At 42.5% G+C, this 16,874-nt stretch overlaps 1 protein-coding gene across 1 annotated transcript in view; it reads right to left on the bottom strand.

Moving 5' to 3' along the window:
• CDH4 (cadherin 4) overlaps nt 1–16,874 on the bottom strand; it is a 405,208-nt gene that overhangs the window by 149,440 nt on the left and 238,894 nt on the right. The window contains exon 3 of the mRNA XM_057379655.1: nt 14,308–14,531. Within this exon, the coding sequence (XP_057235638.1) occupies nt 14,308–14,531 (224 nt within the window). The remainder of the gene's footprint in view (nt 1–14,307; nt 14,532–16,874) is intronic.

Genomic DNA, 16,874 nt, shown 5'->3' with positions numbered 1-16,874 from the left:
CAGTAAATTTTCATTATTTGGTACGACTTTGAGTCCTTCTTTGGGATTTTTTTTTTTCTAAACTATGGATTCTGTGCATGGCATACTTTGGTGTTGGAAATGTTACAGTGCTATGGATAAAAACAGAAATGGTGGGACCATGGTTTTGACTTACAGAGACKGGCTCACTGTTAGAAAATTTATGCCTTACAGAATGATGAATCAATGAAATGTAGATTTGGGAAGGCTCTTCAGAGRTTATGCAGTCCCTATACTTAAATACTCAGTGGTCTTCTAGGATTCCAGCAATTACTTTTGAAAGTCTGCAGAAAAGGTAACTAGCAAGGGCTTTTGTTACCATATGGTGACCTGCACTCCCACCAGAAAATGTTTAAACTTTCATAAATCACGAAGACTGCAAGTCACATTCTCTTCATCTGAGGTAAGATCCAGTGGGAATACTGTTCTCTGAATTTTACAATTTTCATCTACTTTCCTCAAAAAAAAAAAAAAAACCCACTCACCCCAAAACCAATGCCCCAGTACACAAGAACACTGCAGGAAAAGCTATCAAAGCATTTTCTGAGGCTCCTGCCATTTTAAGCTCACTTTTTGTCTTTCTCCAAACAGAAAAACSCAAACACCCTCCAAGCAGTTATCTGTAGGCACTGATTTCAGTGGGAATCATTGCTTCGGGGCTTCTAGTTTGATGTAAATCCATCTATTATCACATTTCAGTTCCTGACTGGGAGGTAAGGAAACAGGCTCAGGACCATACAGTATATGAAAATTAAACAATATATGGAAGTTAAACCAAGATGTGGCTCCAGAGCTGTGAGGACCTCCTCCACAAAGGCTGGAGATGCTGAAAGCTGGGCTGAGCAAGGAGCCGTTCTCACAGCCTGGTCATGGCTCTGGTCTGTCACCTGTGGAGGGCAGAGCATCCTTGGCTACAAGGACTGGAAGCATTTGTGCCAAAATGCAGCTATTTTTACTACAAACCATAAAAGCCAGCCTGTTCCAGAGCAGAATTTTCACAGAACAGACAAATGAGGTGTTTTCAGTCACACACAGAGGCACGTTCCTCAGGTGCAGCCTCACACTCGTGATGTGGGTTGTGCCCACCTAAGTGCCTTTACACACCTTCAATGAGATCACAGCACCATAAAAATGTTCAGTATTTAGATGTTGCTCTTGAAATGCTCATTAAAGCATGTAATGAACAAAGAAACAGAGTCATGGTGTGGCAATGGGAGATTTTTTTGGGATAGTCAGGATTCTGGTAGGCACTGCTGACCTCCTCCTTCCCATGGGATGTAATTTGCTGTTATCCAATAGAGATTTCATTTTAAAAGGGTTTTATCACCAGAAAGGTACCTTTTCTGAACACTGATGGAAACAATGTTATCTAAAGCAGACACCCAGAAATACAGGACAACATGAAATGGGACTTGGAGACATGAGCCACAGAAAAGTGGATATCCCCTATTTTTTTTTTTTTTAATTGGCTTGTGATTCCCAAATGGGAATCCTTTGARAGCAGGTATTTGGATCAGTTTATATAATTGGCAAGCGAGCATGGGGACAGATTATGAAAGGATGGTCAAATAATTTGTGCTCTGCTGAGTTTACACAGTGGAATGAGTCTGAACTAAAGACAGACTTGAGAATTAGCACGAATCCCAAAGCTCCGTGTATACTGAAATAATTAGTGTCAGTTCAGCAAGGCAATACCAGGCTTTTTAGTCTGTATGAAATACTTGCTGGCAGGTGACTAGACAGTGACTAGCTTGCTTGTCACTCTTCATGATGTTTTCCTGTATTAGAATAAATCATCAACATGACTCTGAATTCGATATGTAGAATTTCAAAAGCATCTTGCAGCAACATTTTTTTTCTTTTTTAAACAACAGCTCCTTTTTATCTTCATTTGTTGACAATGCATTCTCATGACCTTAATTTCTCTGGTGTTGTTTAAATATGTTGTACATGTTTTCTGCTGTTTAAAAGCTGTGAGACAAATGCAGTAACAAAGTCTGGTGAGTATAAATGCCAGAACTATTCAGATCTCTGACTGAAACATCCAAGAACRTATCTGGAATAACAGCATCGTCTAACTGCAAGCCCCAGAAAACTYTCCCTCGTTTTCGAGTTTGCAAGAATGTAAAGTTCAACTCAAAAGCAGAATGTGACACCAAATTCAATTAATTTTAAAATACAGTTTCCARTTCTGGTTTTGCTGAGTAACAGTTTTTACTGAGATGACAACTGYGCCTTCTCTCATGGCCTCACTGGCCATATGCTTTCTGGAATCTCAGAAACATTTTCAAAAGATAAAATATTCCTTTTGTGGTGCCACTAGAACACAGACTGCCCACAGTCCTCCACAAAATCACCTCGAGTGCTGCTGCTTTAGGGTGGTTTCTGTCTCGCTGTTTTTGTGACTCCCTTATACATGCAGCACAAGAGAAGGCAATCCATGAAACACGTGCCCAGTGGAAAGTGARATCCCAAAAATCTCCATCCCAAAAATCACACGGTGACATTTATAATTCGTTACAACAGGATCAAACACCAAACACAGAACATGCGAGTGCGGTCCCTGTTAATACAAAGATAATTAAAGGAGGATATAAAATAGTCAGATAATTCAGTAATTATGCCTGTCTATCACTTTAGGACACTGATAAGCCAGAGAAATACAGCTGAGCCAAAACAGATGAAAACCTCCAAGATCAAGGGGAAAAAGTAATTACGAAGTGTAGGATGAAGAAAAACAACGGGATAAGAGCCCATGCTGGGATGTAAACTTGTTAGGGGAGTTTGGATTCAGTAGGACCTAATTCCTTAGCAGTTGTATGGGGGCAGAATCGTTCAGAGCTTGCTGATGAAGCTGAGCAATGTGTCCTGTGCTGGCTGCATTATTTACARCCCAAATTCTGCAAGCCTGGGATTGACACTTGGCTCTGAGCTACCCCACGTCTCTTCCAGTGGGCTCCTGGCCCATAGCTGTGAAACACATGGGCAACGCCAGGTTTGGCAAATCATAACACAGCCATTGCTTCTTCTGCTGATAAATGCTCCTTTCTCTGCAATGTGCAACTCTRATATTTGTTGTGAGCAGTTTAGGGCACAGGAAGAGCCTCTGTGAGACCATCCTTCCTGCAGATCAGGCAGTCACACYGAAGAGCTGAGTATTCACTGCAGCACAGTGTGGCAGAATCTGCCCTACAATTCCCCTTGCCACTTTTTTGGGAGGTTTTGGCTATTAGATGAAGTCAATTAAAAACATCTCAACCTGAGATGGCAGATTGAGCTCCCAGAAAGCAATGCGAGGTTGGAGAAGGCACAGCCTCATCTGTAAGGATTGTGAAAAGAACATTTTCTCCCAGGCTGCTTCACAGGAACTGCAGGGATGACTTGGAGTTGTGTCAGGAACTTTGTGGCCTCTCCCAGGAGTCATTTCCAGTCCCTTTTCAGTCCAGCACTGCCTTGAAGGATGGTGAACACAACCTGCTGCACTGGGAGGAGGACACGGAGCTGAACCCCACAGGAACTGTCAGACTTCAATCAGCTTTAGGACACCTTGCCCCAAACTGGTGAGGCTGTAGGGTGCTTTAATTCCATTTTACAGGCTGCTGAGAGCTCAGAGACATTCCTTGTCTGCACTGGCACAGGGAATAAAGGATAAGCTGGAACAGCCAGCCAGTGAGTCTGTAAGCTCCTGTCAGTGCTGCTCTGTGCCTCRTCAGCCTTTCATCTGCCGGGAGACTCAGACTAAACCCAACCTCTACCCGAACAAGAGACCAAAAAAAACAATCCCCTGACAGCACAGGACACCCCAGCAGCCCCTCCAGCCCTACCCTGCTCGTGACAAGGAGACTACAAGCCACTGGCTTTTCACTTTTCAGCAGCCCASAGATGAAAGCAGCGAGTGTGAAGGAACACCAGCTTCCACCTTCCGCTACACTTAGCAGKAGCCGGTGTCGCCAGCTGGCTCGTCTCCCCTCCCAGCCAACCTGCCTTTGAGATCCGTCAGCCTCTGGCTACAGAGACATCTGGAAGTTATTATCCAGCAGAGCGTATCACAGACCCATTTACATAATATAATATCATATTTTGTGTTCCTGCTTAGCTGAACATTTTGGATGGCTCTAACGTTTGGGTAAAGGAACCGCCATTGCCTGCGTGTAAATAACGAGCGAGTCGTAGGTTTGGTGTTTGGTGGGGATTAATAATTTCACAGGGCTCAACCCGAAAAATGAAATGCTCCRGATTCAGCACTGAAATATATTGCTCTTGCACTTGTAATAAAAAGTACCTGCAATAGGAGGAGAGGAAGTAAGGCCTTTATTTCCCAAATATCAAAATTATTTATGACTTAACCTGTTTTATTTATATGCCAGYCTTATTATTTTCAGAGGATCTTTARCACCTCACACTAGAYATTTTTCAGAAAATAAATAATACTTGCCTTGCATTGTTTCTAGTGTCACTTGTAGGGTTTAACTGAGGCAATGTGTTTTTAATATATTTTTATCAATACAAGGGGATACAAAGCCACCTTTAGTCCGTTGCTCAAACATATTTCCCTTCATCTCCTGTATCAATAGACATTTTGAAAACTGGTACCATTTTCTACCAGGGGGAAAAAAATCTATTTAAAAATATTTAATCTGAAGCATTTTTGCTTGTTTCCATGGTAGCTGCAGAAAGGACAGGAGAAAATGATATTTACCAAACAGAAAATAAGACAATGAAAATAGAGCTTAGTTCTTTAACAAAGGGAACATGAGAGCGCTGCAAAATAAACATTTGCATGTATTCTGTTCTAAGGAAACAACATTTTGCTGACATCAGGGACGGCAGTRGAGGACGAATGAACCCTTTTTTCCCAAAATGCACCATTTCTCCAGTTTTTGATCTTTTAAGTATAGAAGGATATTCCATTTTGTGTTCTCACACAGTAGAATGAAAGGGTTGCAGAACAAACAGCAAATTTATTTATTTTACGGTAATTGATTCCTTTTTTATTTAGGTCATTGCTGAATTCGCTGAAGTTGGAGACAGGCAAAAAAGTAGTTTTGAAAAGATCAGACTTTTTATTTTAGACCTCAATTGATTATAGTTGTGCTATGTGAAGCTATTATTTAGGAACTGCACAGGTAAGGAATCCATAATCTGTTTTTTCTCCTTATCCACCCTCTAGAACTCTGCAATGACGATCTATATTAGCTTTATTTACTAATAGTTGTAAACTGTGGCAAATTTAATCAAAGACAGCTTCGTGTCACATCCCATTACCATCAATTGCCATTCATGAGTGATTTGTGTCAAAGAGCYCTGGAAACCATTGTTTTAGCAGCAAGATGCTGCAACATGCACAGCTCTTCAGCAGGGGCATTAAATTAATGTGTTTGCAGAGAAGCCACTAATTGACAACGAGATGCGATTTTGGCAGAGCATTTCCACTTTAAAGATAATGAACGGCTTTCAGATACAGAGAAGAACCCCCTGTGCTCCTAAAACTCTACTGATAATTTCTGGTGTAAACAGGAATGGAGGGAACCCACCCTGACAGGATATTTCCAGTACCCAAGCAAGCTGTTTGATCATCACCACTTCCAAAAGCAAACAGTGGAATTGCAGCGTTTGTGACCTTTATCAAATCTGGTTACGTACAGTCAGGAATGTTATGTTTGGTTAGGAACTCATTAAACAAAATTACCTCTCCATTTATAGAAACCATACAAGTACAGTATAAAACATTTTAATTAAATCAGCTAGTTAAGCAAAAATTCATTACTTTTTGTTTTTATCAGCTAGCAGTGGGGCTGCATAGAGCAGTTCACATTAGAGTCAATTAGTAAGAAAAATTGTCAGATTTGGCAAGTGCATGAGCTTCCAGAACGCATCAGCTGACAGGGAAGAAAAAGTTTGACTAAAACCTAACCAAGTTACTGCCCTCAGAGGAGGAGAATGAGCCACGTAACACACACACAAATGCATCAGCCATGCCAAAACCCCTGGTTCCCAAGGAGTCAGTGTCAAAGCTCTACATGCCCTGTTCCTTGAGTGCTGAAAAATGAGGCATGCAAATTTAAGGTTGTTAGGTATCTGGCTGGCTTTGCAGGCTTTGGAAAATGTTCCCCGATAGAACTCATAAAATGGGATCAGTGTGACCGAGGAAACAAAACGCTCCTCAGCATTGCAGGGCTGCAAAGCAAGAAAAAAGGTGAAGAGGAGTAGCAGGGAAAACCAGGGAATTTTTAAATAGGGAGAATACAGCACACTGGTTTGTGAGCCAGGCAGGAGAAGATCCTCCCTTTGCAAAAGGGGCAGCAGAGCCCTTTGTGGGCAGCTGTAATTAAATGCTGACTTGAGCCTGGACCTCAGGGGAAAGAGATTCACCAGCTCTGGCCATAACCTATGTGATTACCGCAGAAGGCTCTTATTTTAAAAAAACCAAATACATGTTATTCTCTTTGATCAGAAAGCCTGAGGAGGTTGGTGAAGACCCCACAGAACACGCTGCAGCTGATGCCCCAGAACAGGGCTCTTCAGTTACCTGCTGAACATCTGGGACAGGAGGTGTTGATTTCCCAGKACAATTTAACTGGGATTCAGCAATCTCCTGAACTCACCCACACCTTCTGTCAGGTGTTATCACCAATTTCAGCTGAAACTTAGCCAGGCACCAGAGCACTTCGTTGGGATTTGCTTCTGTGCTGCAGGGGGAGGACGGGAGTGGGCAGAGCTCCCCTGGTACTGAGCACACACAATTTCCTGAGGATGGGAATTCCAGCTGGGGACGGGGACAGAGCTGTGCTCACACTCCTTCTGAGGTACCACACTGATGATTAGAGGCACCTCCTGGCCAGTGCACTGCTGCCAGGGTTTCAAGTGATCTTCCTCTGCCGTTCTCTGGGGGAATCACATAGCAAAGCAGGCACATCAGAAACCCATCTGCCTTTGGTGGAATCTTTCATGGTTCCCACAGCTTTCCAGCAGCTGTGATACTCTTCTTGTCATTGTCAGGCTTTGAATATTGCAGGAGCCTTCAACAGAGAGAAGCAGATGACATCACGCACAAAGCACAGCTCTTGATGTACTTTTTCTYCTCATTTTAAGGCTTGAACATCTTATCCCAACAAGAAAAGTTCTGATGAGGTTGTTTCCTTGAAAAGCTCCCCACATCAACTTGACCTTTTCACACTCCCTTTGTAAGATCTAATCTCACAGTGCTTCTCAGGTAGCATTGTTTAAGAAACATCTAAATTGCTGTTGTACTCTACCTTCTAGTGTTTACAAAAAGACACTTCTATCTTCAAGTTAATGTCATTCTCATAATTGGGAGAAGCCATACACAATGGCTTCAGAGCCACAAGTACTTCTCAAGAGTAAGGCTATTAAATCACAAAATACTCATACTTGTTACCTGGAGGATGGGTTGCCATATAATGTACACTGAAAACCACTATTGCAACTTGATACTGCCTCTCTCATCCTACTCCTATCTTGAGAAAAATGTATGAAATATGTGGACTAGGAAGTAAGTTCTTCCTCCCCAATAAAACTTCCAACAAACAATTTAAAACATGGTTCCAAAACACATTTCTTTTGCTTCTAAAACTCACACTACTACAAGTGCTCTTCATCACAGAGAGAAGTGGGAGCAAGTCCACCCCTTAAAAAGCCTGTGAAAAATTTTAATCTCATTTTATTTTTCTGAAGCTGTGAGGTTCAAAAGATACATGAATTAAAATAATCATAACGATTTAAATGTAACAATACTCCTCCTCTTCATAATGTTTGCAAGTAAAAAGATCACAAGAGATTTAAAAGATCACAAGCACTGCTGCTACTTTAGCACAAAGCAAAGTAATTCAGTCTGGTACTTCTCAGTGCTAGCGTGAGAATTTGCCCTTTCAAGTCATCCTTTGGTTATTTCAAGAGGCTCTTGAGAAAAGACTGTTCTTTTTTTCTTTTTTTTTTTTTTTTTTTTTTTTTCCCCAATTCCAGCGCGCACCTAAGAAACGCTTAAATTTGACCATGAGGACGCATTCAACTTATCTTCATTAGCAGACAAAATTTAAGTGTGAGCTTTGCTGTGGGGACAGTGTTTGAAACCCCATTCCCCAGGCCCTCAGGTCACATTCCTCCAAGGCTGGGAGGAATCAAAACCCTCCTTGGCACTGAGCTCGTAGCTACCAATCCATCTCAGCCTGCTGGGCTGAAGGAAAGATACCTGGACACGCACAGCCACTAAAAAAAGATTTATTTTAACAGACGTGCCTGCACGAAGCAATTTCTGTCTGYACTCAAACTCATGTTTACAAGCAGCTGTCAACAGATTATCACAGCGACGAAGGTATTTTTAGGATATCCAGTCCAAAACGTTTTTTTTTTTGAAGTGGCAGTCAGATTTCAGCAGTTACCAACAAAGAACATGAAATGGGAGGTCAAAAGCTTTGATCTGGCAAGGGCAAGGCACACATCACAGGCAGGAGCACGCAGCAGTCCAAAGGGTTTGTTTTATCAGAAAAAAAACTTATTTCCGTGCCAGCAGTTCAATCCTTAGGACTTCTTTTCGTTTGAAGGAAGACAGATCTGGAGTGAATTTCACTTAGAGACGCTTTTCCGAGCACGGCTTTGAGCCTGACCCTTGCTATGATGCTGACTGCTCGAGATCTAAATGCAGCRAGTGCAGCGCTTGGAAAACTTCCCGTGGTGGGCTGATTTTCCAAGGCAATGAGCACCTGTGTGTCATGTCTTATCTGGGCTTCAGCACACCTGAAAATCAGGCCAGGCAAGTTGACGTTGTTTGCACAAACAGAGCTCTCTCCTGCCCTGGTTACGTGTGGGATGCTCAAATTCAGCACRAGGTCGGGCAAGTTCAGCAGATGCATCTTCGTTAGGCTTGCACAATTATCATGAGCAGTCTCACTGGTAACAATTATACACTGATTTATTAGTCATCCTCTTTCTCATCTTTTCCATGGATCTGATTTGTTAAAACCCYAAACAAGGTCTCACAAGTTACCCGAAGGAAACACAAATCTCTGTATATGCCCTCCCTGATAGATAAATCAAGGTCTGGCTGCACTGATGAGATACAGAAATAAAAATAATTCCAGCTGCCATTTTGCTGGATTTAGTTACTGCCTTGGATCCCCCACAGAGGTAGTGAAAGRGAACTGTGGCAGTGTAATGACCCAGTACTTAAAATATGCAGCAGTATCGTCAGGAAAAGGCAGGATGGCAACTACAACCTCATTTTTTCAGCCCTTCTTTAGGGATAAAAYAGTTGGATAGGGGGCAAACTCCCATCACCCCAGTGCCATAGATAACATCTCATCCCAGAGCAGGAAAAAGAATGAAGGAAGAAAGGAAGCACATTTTTTTTCTCCTTTCCTCCAGGTGCACTCACTCGAGTGTCAGGGAGACWGGAGTCACTGCAAGCACAGCTCCCACTTAAACTTTGATTTTCTTCCCTCCAGGGAAGCCTCCCCTGCCTCATGCAGAGCATCCTGGCTGCACAATAACCCAGGTCATGAACCAGAGCAGTGCTGAATAAGCCTTTCCTTGCCCAGAGACCTTTGTGCTTCTGATCAGCAATAAAAGGCTGTATTTGGAATTTAAAACCTCAGCCAGGTAAAATACCACAGATGATTATTTAAAGGCTTTAAATAAAAAAACCCTCTGTCTGTWAGAATCAGCTTTTCACATTCGCATTGTATGGCAGTGGACTTATACCTGGGTTATGAAAGCAGCCCAAAATAAGGTGAGACATAATAAAACACAAGCTGGGCTTAAGCAAGAATTGATTTCTGACAGCAGTTCTCAGTGTTTTAAACACTCGCTGCAGACCTTGTCTTTTTCCAAGTTTAATTGCACAATTCCCAGTGATTTAACATTACAAAAATTTACATTTTTCCATGCTCAGAATTTGAAAAGCTCAAATGAGAAATTTTGGTTGACATAAACATGATTCAAAGAAAACAGGTTTTTTTTTTTTCCAAACTAAGTCCCTGGCAGCAGATGACTGACATCCTACATGTGCTGAATATATCCTGTACCTCTAAGCTCTTTTGCTGTGAATTCCTTTCTATGCTGCATTTCTGTGATCTGGATTTTAACTTGTGAGGTGAGAACTACAGAAAAAATACAGAAGAAAATTTGCCAGACGTGCCTCAAGACATGAAAGGATTGAAAAATAAAGAAAACAATCAATATRGATGAGAGGGCCAGAACTTCAGATGGGGTGAGCTAGCACAGGAGGTGGAGGAAGGAAGGAATTCCTCGATTTTCAAGGAATGAGGAGAAGAATTGATGGACACAGAGGGCAGGGGCAGGGTGTGAAGGACAAATGGCACATTTTTATTTCTGCTCATGTGCTTGGGAAGACTTGAGTTTCTGTAACTAAAAAAGAGGACACTGAAGATTGTAGTCCTCAGCAATGTCACTGTTCACAAACAATCTTCATTTTTAGACTTTTGCTTGAATCAATATCCAATTTTTCAAAAGAATAGCATGCACTCTTAGAAAAGAAGACATTACACTGCTAATTCCAGATAAGTAAAGCCTGGCTTTACTTTGTTTTGTTCTGGAGCATTATCCCACTCAAGTTCATCTTTCACAAGTGCTGACACAAGCCACAAAGACTTTATATTGTTCATAAAATAGCATCTTTTCTTTTTTTCTTTTACTTTTCTTTTAATTTTCTTTTCTTTTTTCTTTCCTTCTTCCCAAATTACACCCACAGCCCTTTCAACTCCAACAACAGGCAGCCAGACAAGAACAGTGGAAGAAACTTTATCTTAAGTATTTATTGTTATGCTGGAATATCACTCAGTTTCCTCTGGGGTAATTCAGCACTCTTCTGGGAAATATGTGACCTCATTTGCATTTTCTAATTGAATTGCTATCAGGTTTCCTGCAAGACTGAACAAAAAAGTTCCTCGAGTTACTAACACCACTTGTATTAACCAGAAAAGAAGTTTACATTCAAGTATTTGCTGGGGAGGAGAGGAAATGCTTTGTGTATCATAAAATACATATTTTAACTATTTGCCTTCTTTTCCATCATTTCATCCCATTAGCATGAYACTTTCATGTAGCAGTTAGAACTCTTTCGTGACAGTGGTTTTCACTGAAAACTGGAAGGTTTGCCCAGGTTTTTCAGTTATCTAAAGAAATGAACACATTTGAAAGGCCAACACTGTGCTACAAACCAAACATCTAATAATGGCCATTCCAGGAAGGCTGGTGCTCATGCAGATTTAATCCCTAGATAATCATAAACTAAATTCTGATTTATCCTTTCAGAGGGGGTTCTGAGGGGCACCAAGCCCCTCCTCACCAAGGACCATCGCTCATGGAGACGAGGAGGAACAAGGCAAAAGGACTTTCTTTGTGCTGTAGGTGCCAACAAACAGTGACCAGCAGGTGCAGTAACCAAATTTTACGCCAATTATTTTCAATGCCTGGGAACTGTTCAGCATTTTTCGCAAAATCAGTCGCAAATTTACAAAGTAAAATGGAGATARATGAATGGATGCACCAGAAGAGGACTGGTGTCTCCCCTTCTCTCAGGTCACCTCCTCCTTTCTCTCCTGTATTTGCCATCTCAATATCCTGAATACAACAAAACAGTCTGCAATGTCTTTAAAAATAATATGTAGTTCTGCWTGAGTCATATTATACTATCCAAAACCAAATGTGAAACCTGCTTCTAGTAAAAGTCACAAAACATAAGAGGGTCATGGCCTGAAACATATTGAACTGGATATTGTAAGGTTTGAGGTCCTTTCCTCAGCATAAACACTATTATTTTTTAAAATAATCTCATAATCATATTTATTTCTTTAGTAAACAAAGGATTATTTTGCTTGCAGAAACCACGGGCATTTAAATAAAACACAAGTCAGATGCCTGCTACGGGGACCCACAATAAAACTGCTTATGACCTTGTCATTAGTCTTGTTTTTCGTATTTTTCCAGCCTCAAACTACACACTAATAAGGCTTTTAGAAAGGAGGGATATGAATTTTAAGAAGCTTAGCTCTCTCTGTTTTCAACCRGAGTTCAGATTACATTAACATTAGATGAATTTCCAGCCAAATATTCTGCTAAAACAGAAATGTGTGCTTATTCAGGTTTTTTTTTTCTGCTACACTGAGAAGAAATTTAAAGGAGTGTATAAGACATCTTACTTTGTCCCTTCAATATTTAATTACTTCTAGAAGGAAGCAGTATTTCTTTGGTTAGAAAMGGCAAATAGAGTTGACATAACACACAGGGCTTAATTACATCTTGCACAAGCCCAAGCCTTACTGAAGAGCAGCAGAAGTGTATTTATATCACTTTAAACCCTGCAAAACTTCAGGGGTCAGCTCACTGGGCCAGTGAGAGATTTAAGTTTGTCCATCCTTTCCCTTTTGTCTCAGGTGTGGCAAAACTTCTCCCAAACAGCAGTCACAGGGTGGAATTCCAACAACAGGACACAGAAAATCTCTCCCTCTTTCCCCATCCTGCCCTGCACTCTCTGCCCAAGCACTGCAAGGAAGGAGGAAAGGAGAGGCCAATCTTKCTGTTTGGACCATTACTGGGGTAATCCCAATTAAATTAAACAATCCATGTTTAATTTAAAGCCATGGCCAAGAGACACCACCTGTCCCTGAAGGAGCCCTGAGTGCCTCCAGCACACAAACACCTTCCCCCTTGCTCTGCAGGTCTCCAAAATCCACCAACAAATCAACAAATCAACAAATCAGGCTCTTGAACCAATTCCCTGCCAAATGCTGCCCAAATGTCACCACCCAACCAGCACAGAAAAGGGAACTGCATTTACGCTGCATTTACACTGCATTTACTCCATGCAGGAAAGGATTCTCTGCCCAAGATAAAGATGAAAAGGTGAACTGCTGCTGCAAAAAATGAYTCAGAGAAGGTGGGAAAGAGACAGCTGCTCCAGGGGCAGACCAGAAGAAATGTGTTTTCATGGAAGAACCCCCAGTTGCAGTGTCTCTGTGCAGCCCACACTGCATTTCATGAAGGAACAGCTCCGACGCTGCTGGGCAYGCACAGARCCCTCCTGCTTTCAGCTGTGTGCAYGGAGCTAMAGCAGAAAGAAACCATCTGCACYCTTGTGACTGGAACGCTGAATGGTGCTGGCTTTTCCCTGCCAGGGTGGGCGAGGAAGGAGCTGGCACGGAGCAGAGGGGACRTTTGGCACGGCAGTGCCACGCTGCGCTTCGCTGCCCACACCACACGTGTCCCTTATCAGACAGCAGCAACGCTCCCTGTCCCTGCATGGCAAGGAACGAGCCCAAACCTCCCCTCTGGAAGCTTCAGAGATGTGCAGATTGCTCCTGAGAGCAACTGTGAAAACCAGAGAGAAGAGCAGCAGGGCAGAGCTGCCAGGGCATGACTGCAGGCCTGCGCTGTCACAAAATGAATCTCAACTTAAAACCATGGAGAAGATGGGTGGCTTTGACTCTGCACCCTTCATCTGCTGGTTTCACTTGAAATMAAGAGAGATTATCAGCAGCGAGGTGCAAACATGACCTACATGACCTGCAGTAAGCAACAGAGACAAGTGGCCACTTAAAATTACAGAAGTACAAATTTTGACAACACTTCCCTCACTGACGACCTTCAATCATTTCTGTCAGAGAGATTCAAAAATAATTTGCAAGAAATTTAACGCTGTTTGTGGTATCTCCCCTTGGGATGTTGCCTTGAAAGGACAGTTTTTAATAATGACACAGACATGATTAAGGGGATGAAAAGGGTTTTACCTCAGTATTTGGGATCCCAGGTGCACAACTTGATGCCAGAATGAACACCCATGTACAGCACAGATACAAGTTTTATAGGCTTCAGGAATTAGCATATCAATCTAGGATTCCCCAATAAGAAACTTAACAAATGCAGTAATGTCCCCCTATTCTAATGAATCCCCCCGAGATGAGGCCAGAGCCCAGTTTACACAAGATGTGCTGGACAGAAGGCTTCACCCAAGGCTGAGCTCGGGTTTAAGATAGCACAGGGCACACTGACTCCTTCCTCAGGATGTTTGGTCTCTCTGCCCAGCAGAACTCCTAAACTAAGCTGGAATATCAGGCTTCAGGAATTACAAGCATGTGGACTAAGAGGTACAGGAGGATGCACAGAGGGTACAGAAAGCTTAATAGGAAAAGCAAAAACCATCAGGCATCAGGGACACTTCCTCACGAAGCACAGACCAGGCAGCACAAACCCTTTGGRGCAAAGGAACAGGAAGGAAAGGATGAAGCAGGAAAAAGCGCTTGGAGAAACTCTTACCTTGTGCCCGCTGTGTTGAGACTTCTCCGCCACCAGGAGCCGGACCATGGCCTCCCAGGTGCCCAGGGTCTGGGGGTCCCAGGCTGTCACCAGCAGGATCAGCTGCTTGGAGGGCACCTGCAGGTGCTGGGCAGCGAGCAGGGTCCCGTCCCCCCTCACCTTGAAGTCCAGGCTGTTGGTTTCATAGCGCACGCCCTTGTTACCGGCACAGTTATTAAATTTTACTGGAACAGAGAGGAGGAGAGGGGAGAAATGTGTGAGATTGGCGYGATAAGGGAAGCAATCAAATACAAGTTTCAGACATTTAATTTTCACTGATGTCTTCTATATCTCTAATAACCATCAAGGAAATGATTTAACTGTTTCTTCGACCTTTCAGGAGTGCTCTTGTGCTTTATCTCTGTTCCCCAGGGAAGAAGTTGTAAGCCATTTTTAAAGTATTTGATACAGTTTCATTAGATCTCAAACACAGCTGTTCCCCATTTCTACAAGTGGATTTCTCCCTTGTTGCCATTATCTTTTAAATTCAACTGGAGTCTATTACCCACACTGTGGGTATTTTTTTTCAGGAAATGTTCTCCATTTCCCTAACCCTTCAATAACCTACTTACCAGATAGCCTATTTGCACATTCTTAACTGAAATTCAAAAGCCCATAACAATTCCATTATCAGAAATACAAAAACAAAACAAAACAAAACAAAAAAAAATTAACACAGAAAAGAGAAGTTGAAGCCATTTTGGAGCACACATCTGCTGTTGGAAATGGACCCCCCATCCCGAGCTGCATTCCCACCCTGCCCAACTCCTCACATGTTACAGCTCCTGCAAAAAGGAACTGTAAAACTGTGCTTCATAAACCATAACGTGTTGTTTGAAAGCCTGCTCTGTCAGATCAAAGCTCCCCAGTCACTGATATTTTTATTTTCGCCTGTTTTTGGTCAAAGTCTTTCACAGTCTAGTTTGAAAACTATTTTTATTGGCATTATGAAACATGTCACATACATTAGACCAGAAAAAAAAAAAAACAAACCAACCCTATTATATGACAAAATTGACAAATCTGATCGAAATTGAACCTGCAGCTAATAACACAGGAAACAAAACACTTTCTGCCATTTGAGTGATCCACGGGGCGGAACACACATGTGGTGAAGGAAAACATATTGTACCCGTAAAAACATCTCGAGTGAGTGAGAATGGATGCACGGYGCTCCAGCTCGTGCTGAGACGCTCCAGCCTGCCCCAAGACAAGGAGAACCTGCTGGGACTGCTCTGGGGGGCTCCAGCAGGCACTTAATTCCTTAATTCCCAGAAGGATTGGGGTAGATGGATCCTGCCCACACTGGCTGTGGGGGAGAAGGGATGCAGGGCACTCCAGGAGGAGTTTTTGGGACAGCTGAACCCCTGTTGTCCCTTTCCCCCCATCCCACTGGTGCTCTGAACTGATTCAAAGACTAATTTGGATTTAAAATAAAAAAAACCAAAAAAAACCAAAAAAAACAACAAACTGATCATTGCAGAGGTGAAAGAAAAAAGCAGCCAGGAAATGGCTCAACCCATTGGCTGCCAAAGCCCCCGGCCCCATCATAGTAGGGAGAAACAAAGAGCAGACTGTGGCAGAAAAAGGAAAAATCCTTAAAATCCTTCACCTCCTTGAGCAAACTGCACCTCTCAATAACTGGGGTGCTGTGATCATGCCATAATGTGCACCTACAAAGGCTTTCGGTGCTCTGTGTTTATTTAGACCACACTGGGACATTTTTATGTGTGTGGTGGGAAGTGCTACCAAATGCTGCAGCAATTGCTGGGCACGAACAGAGAATGTCACATGTTGGTTTATAAAAAATAAGACGGGCAAAGTTATCTAGGATATAAAAAAAACCCTGAAAGCCCTGGATGAGGGTGTGCACACATGGTTTGGTGGCAACTACAGAACCTGGACAACCTCAGAAACCTGTGARGGGAGATGCCCTGGACCCTGCTGGGAGAGAGCCTTCACTCTCAGGAATTTCAGCAGATCTCCCCTGTATTTATTCACAGCTACAATAAATATGTGAGAATGTACCAAGTKCTTCACTTGTAAATGTTATTTATTTTCAGCTCAACACCACGGGTACTGTCAGGAACATGGCACATCAGCTGCTGGGCTGCTGCACCCCTCTGCTGCATGATGGAGACACCAAATTCCACTTCCATCCCTACTCCCCAAATACCCACCTCTCATAACACGGAAAGACATTTAAAGAAGAGAGAAAGGAGTGATAATAACTGCACATTAAAAAACATTTCAGAGCCTACTTTGATTTTATTGAGATTAAAAGAAACGCCCTACAGTGTACCAGGAGTCTGAGAGAGAAAAAAAAAAACAAACCAACAACAACCAAACCCTTTCTATACGTGCATGTAGTGATTTCAGAATTCAAAGTACTTAAACATCTGCTTAAGACCCAGTGCGTGGCTCCACCACGCTGCTCTGGTGTCATATGTCACCGTGTCGACTTTTATGCTCCATTATCTAAAAATGGCTACCTCGCAGACAAAAGTCCCTCTGTGACTTGCTAATTA

Source organism: Malurus melanocephalus, unplaced genomic scaffold (genome assembly GCF_030028575.1).
Source record: "Malurus melanocephalus ecotype Western Australia unplaced genomic scaffold, MMel_1.1 scaffold_415, whole genome shotgun sequence".
Classification (NCBI taxonomy): domain Eukaryota; kingdom Metazoa; phylum Chordata; class Aves; order Passeriformes; family Maluridae; genus Malurus; species Malurus melanocephalus.
The sequence above is the reverse complement of the archived record's forward strand: the minus strand, read 5'-3'. Positions and strand labels throughout refer to the sequence as shown.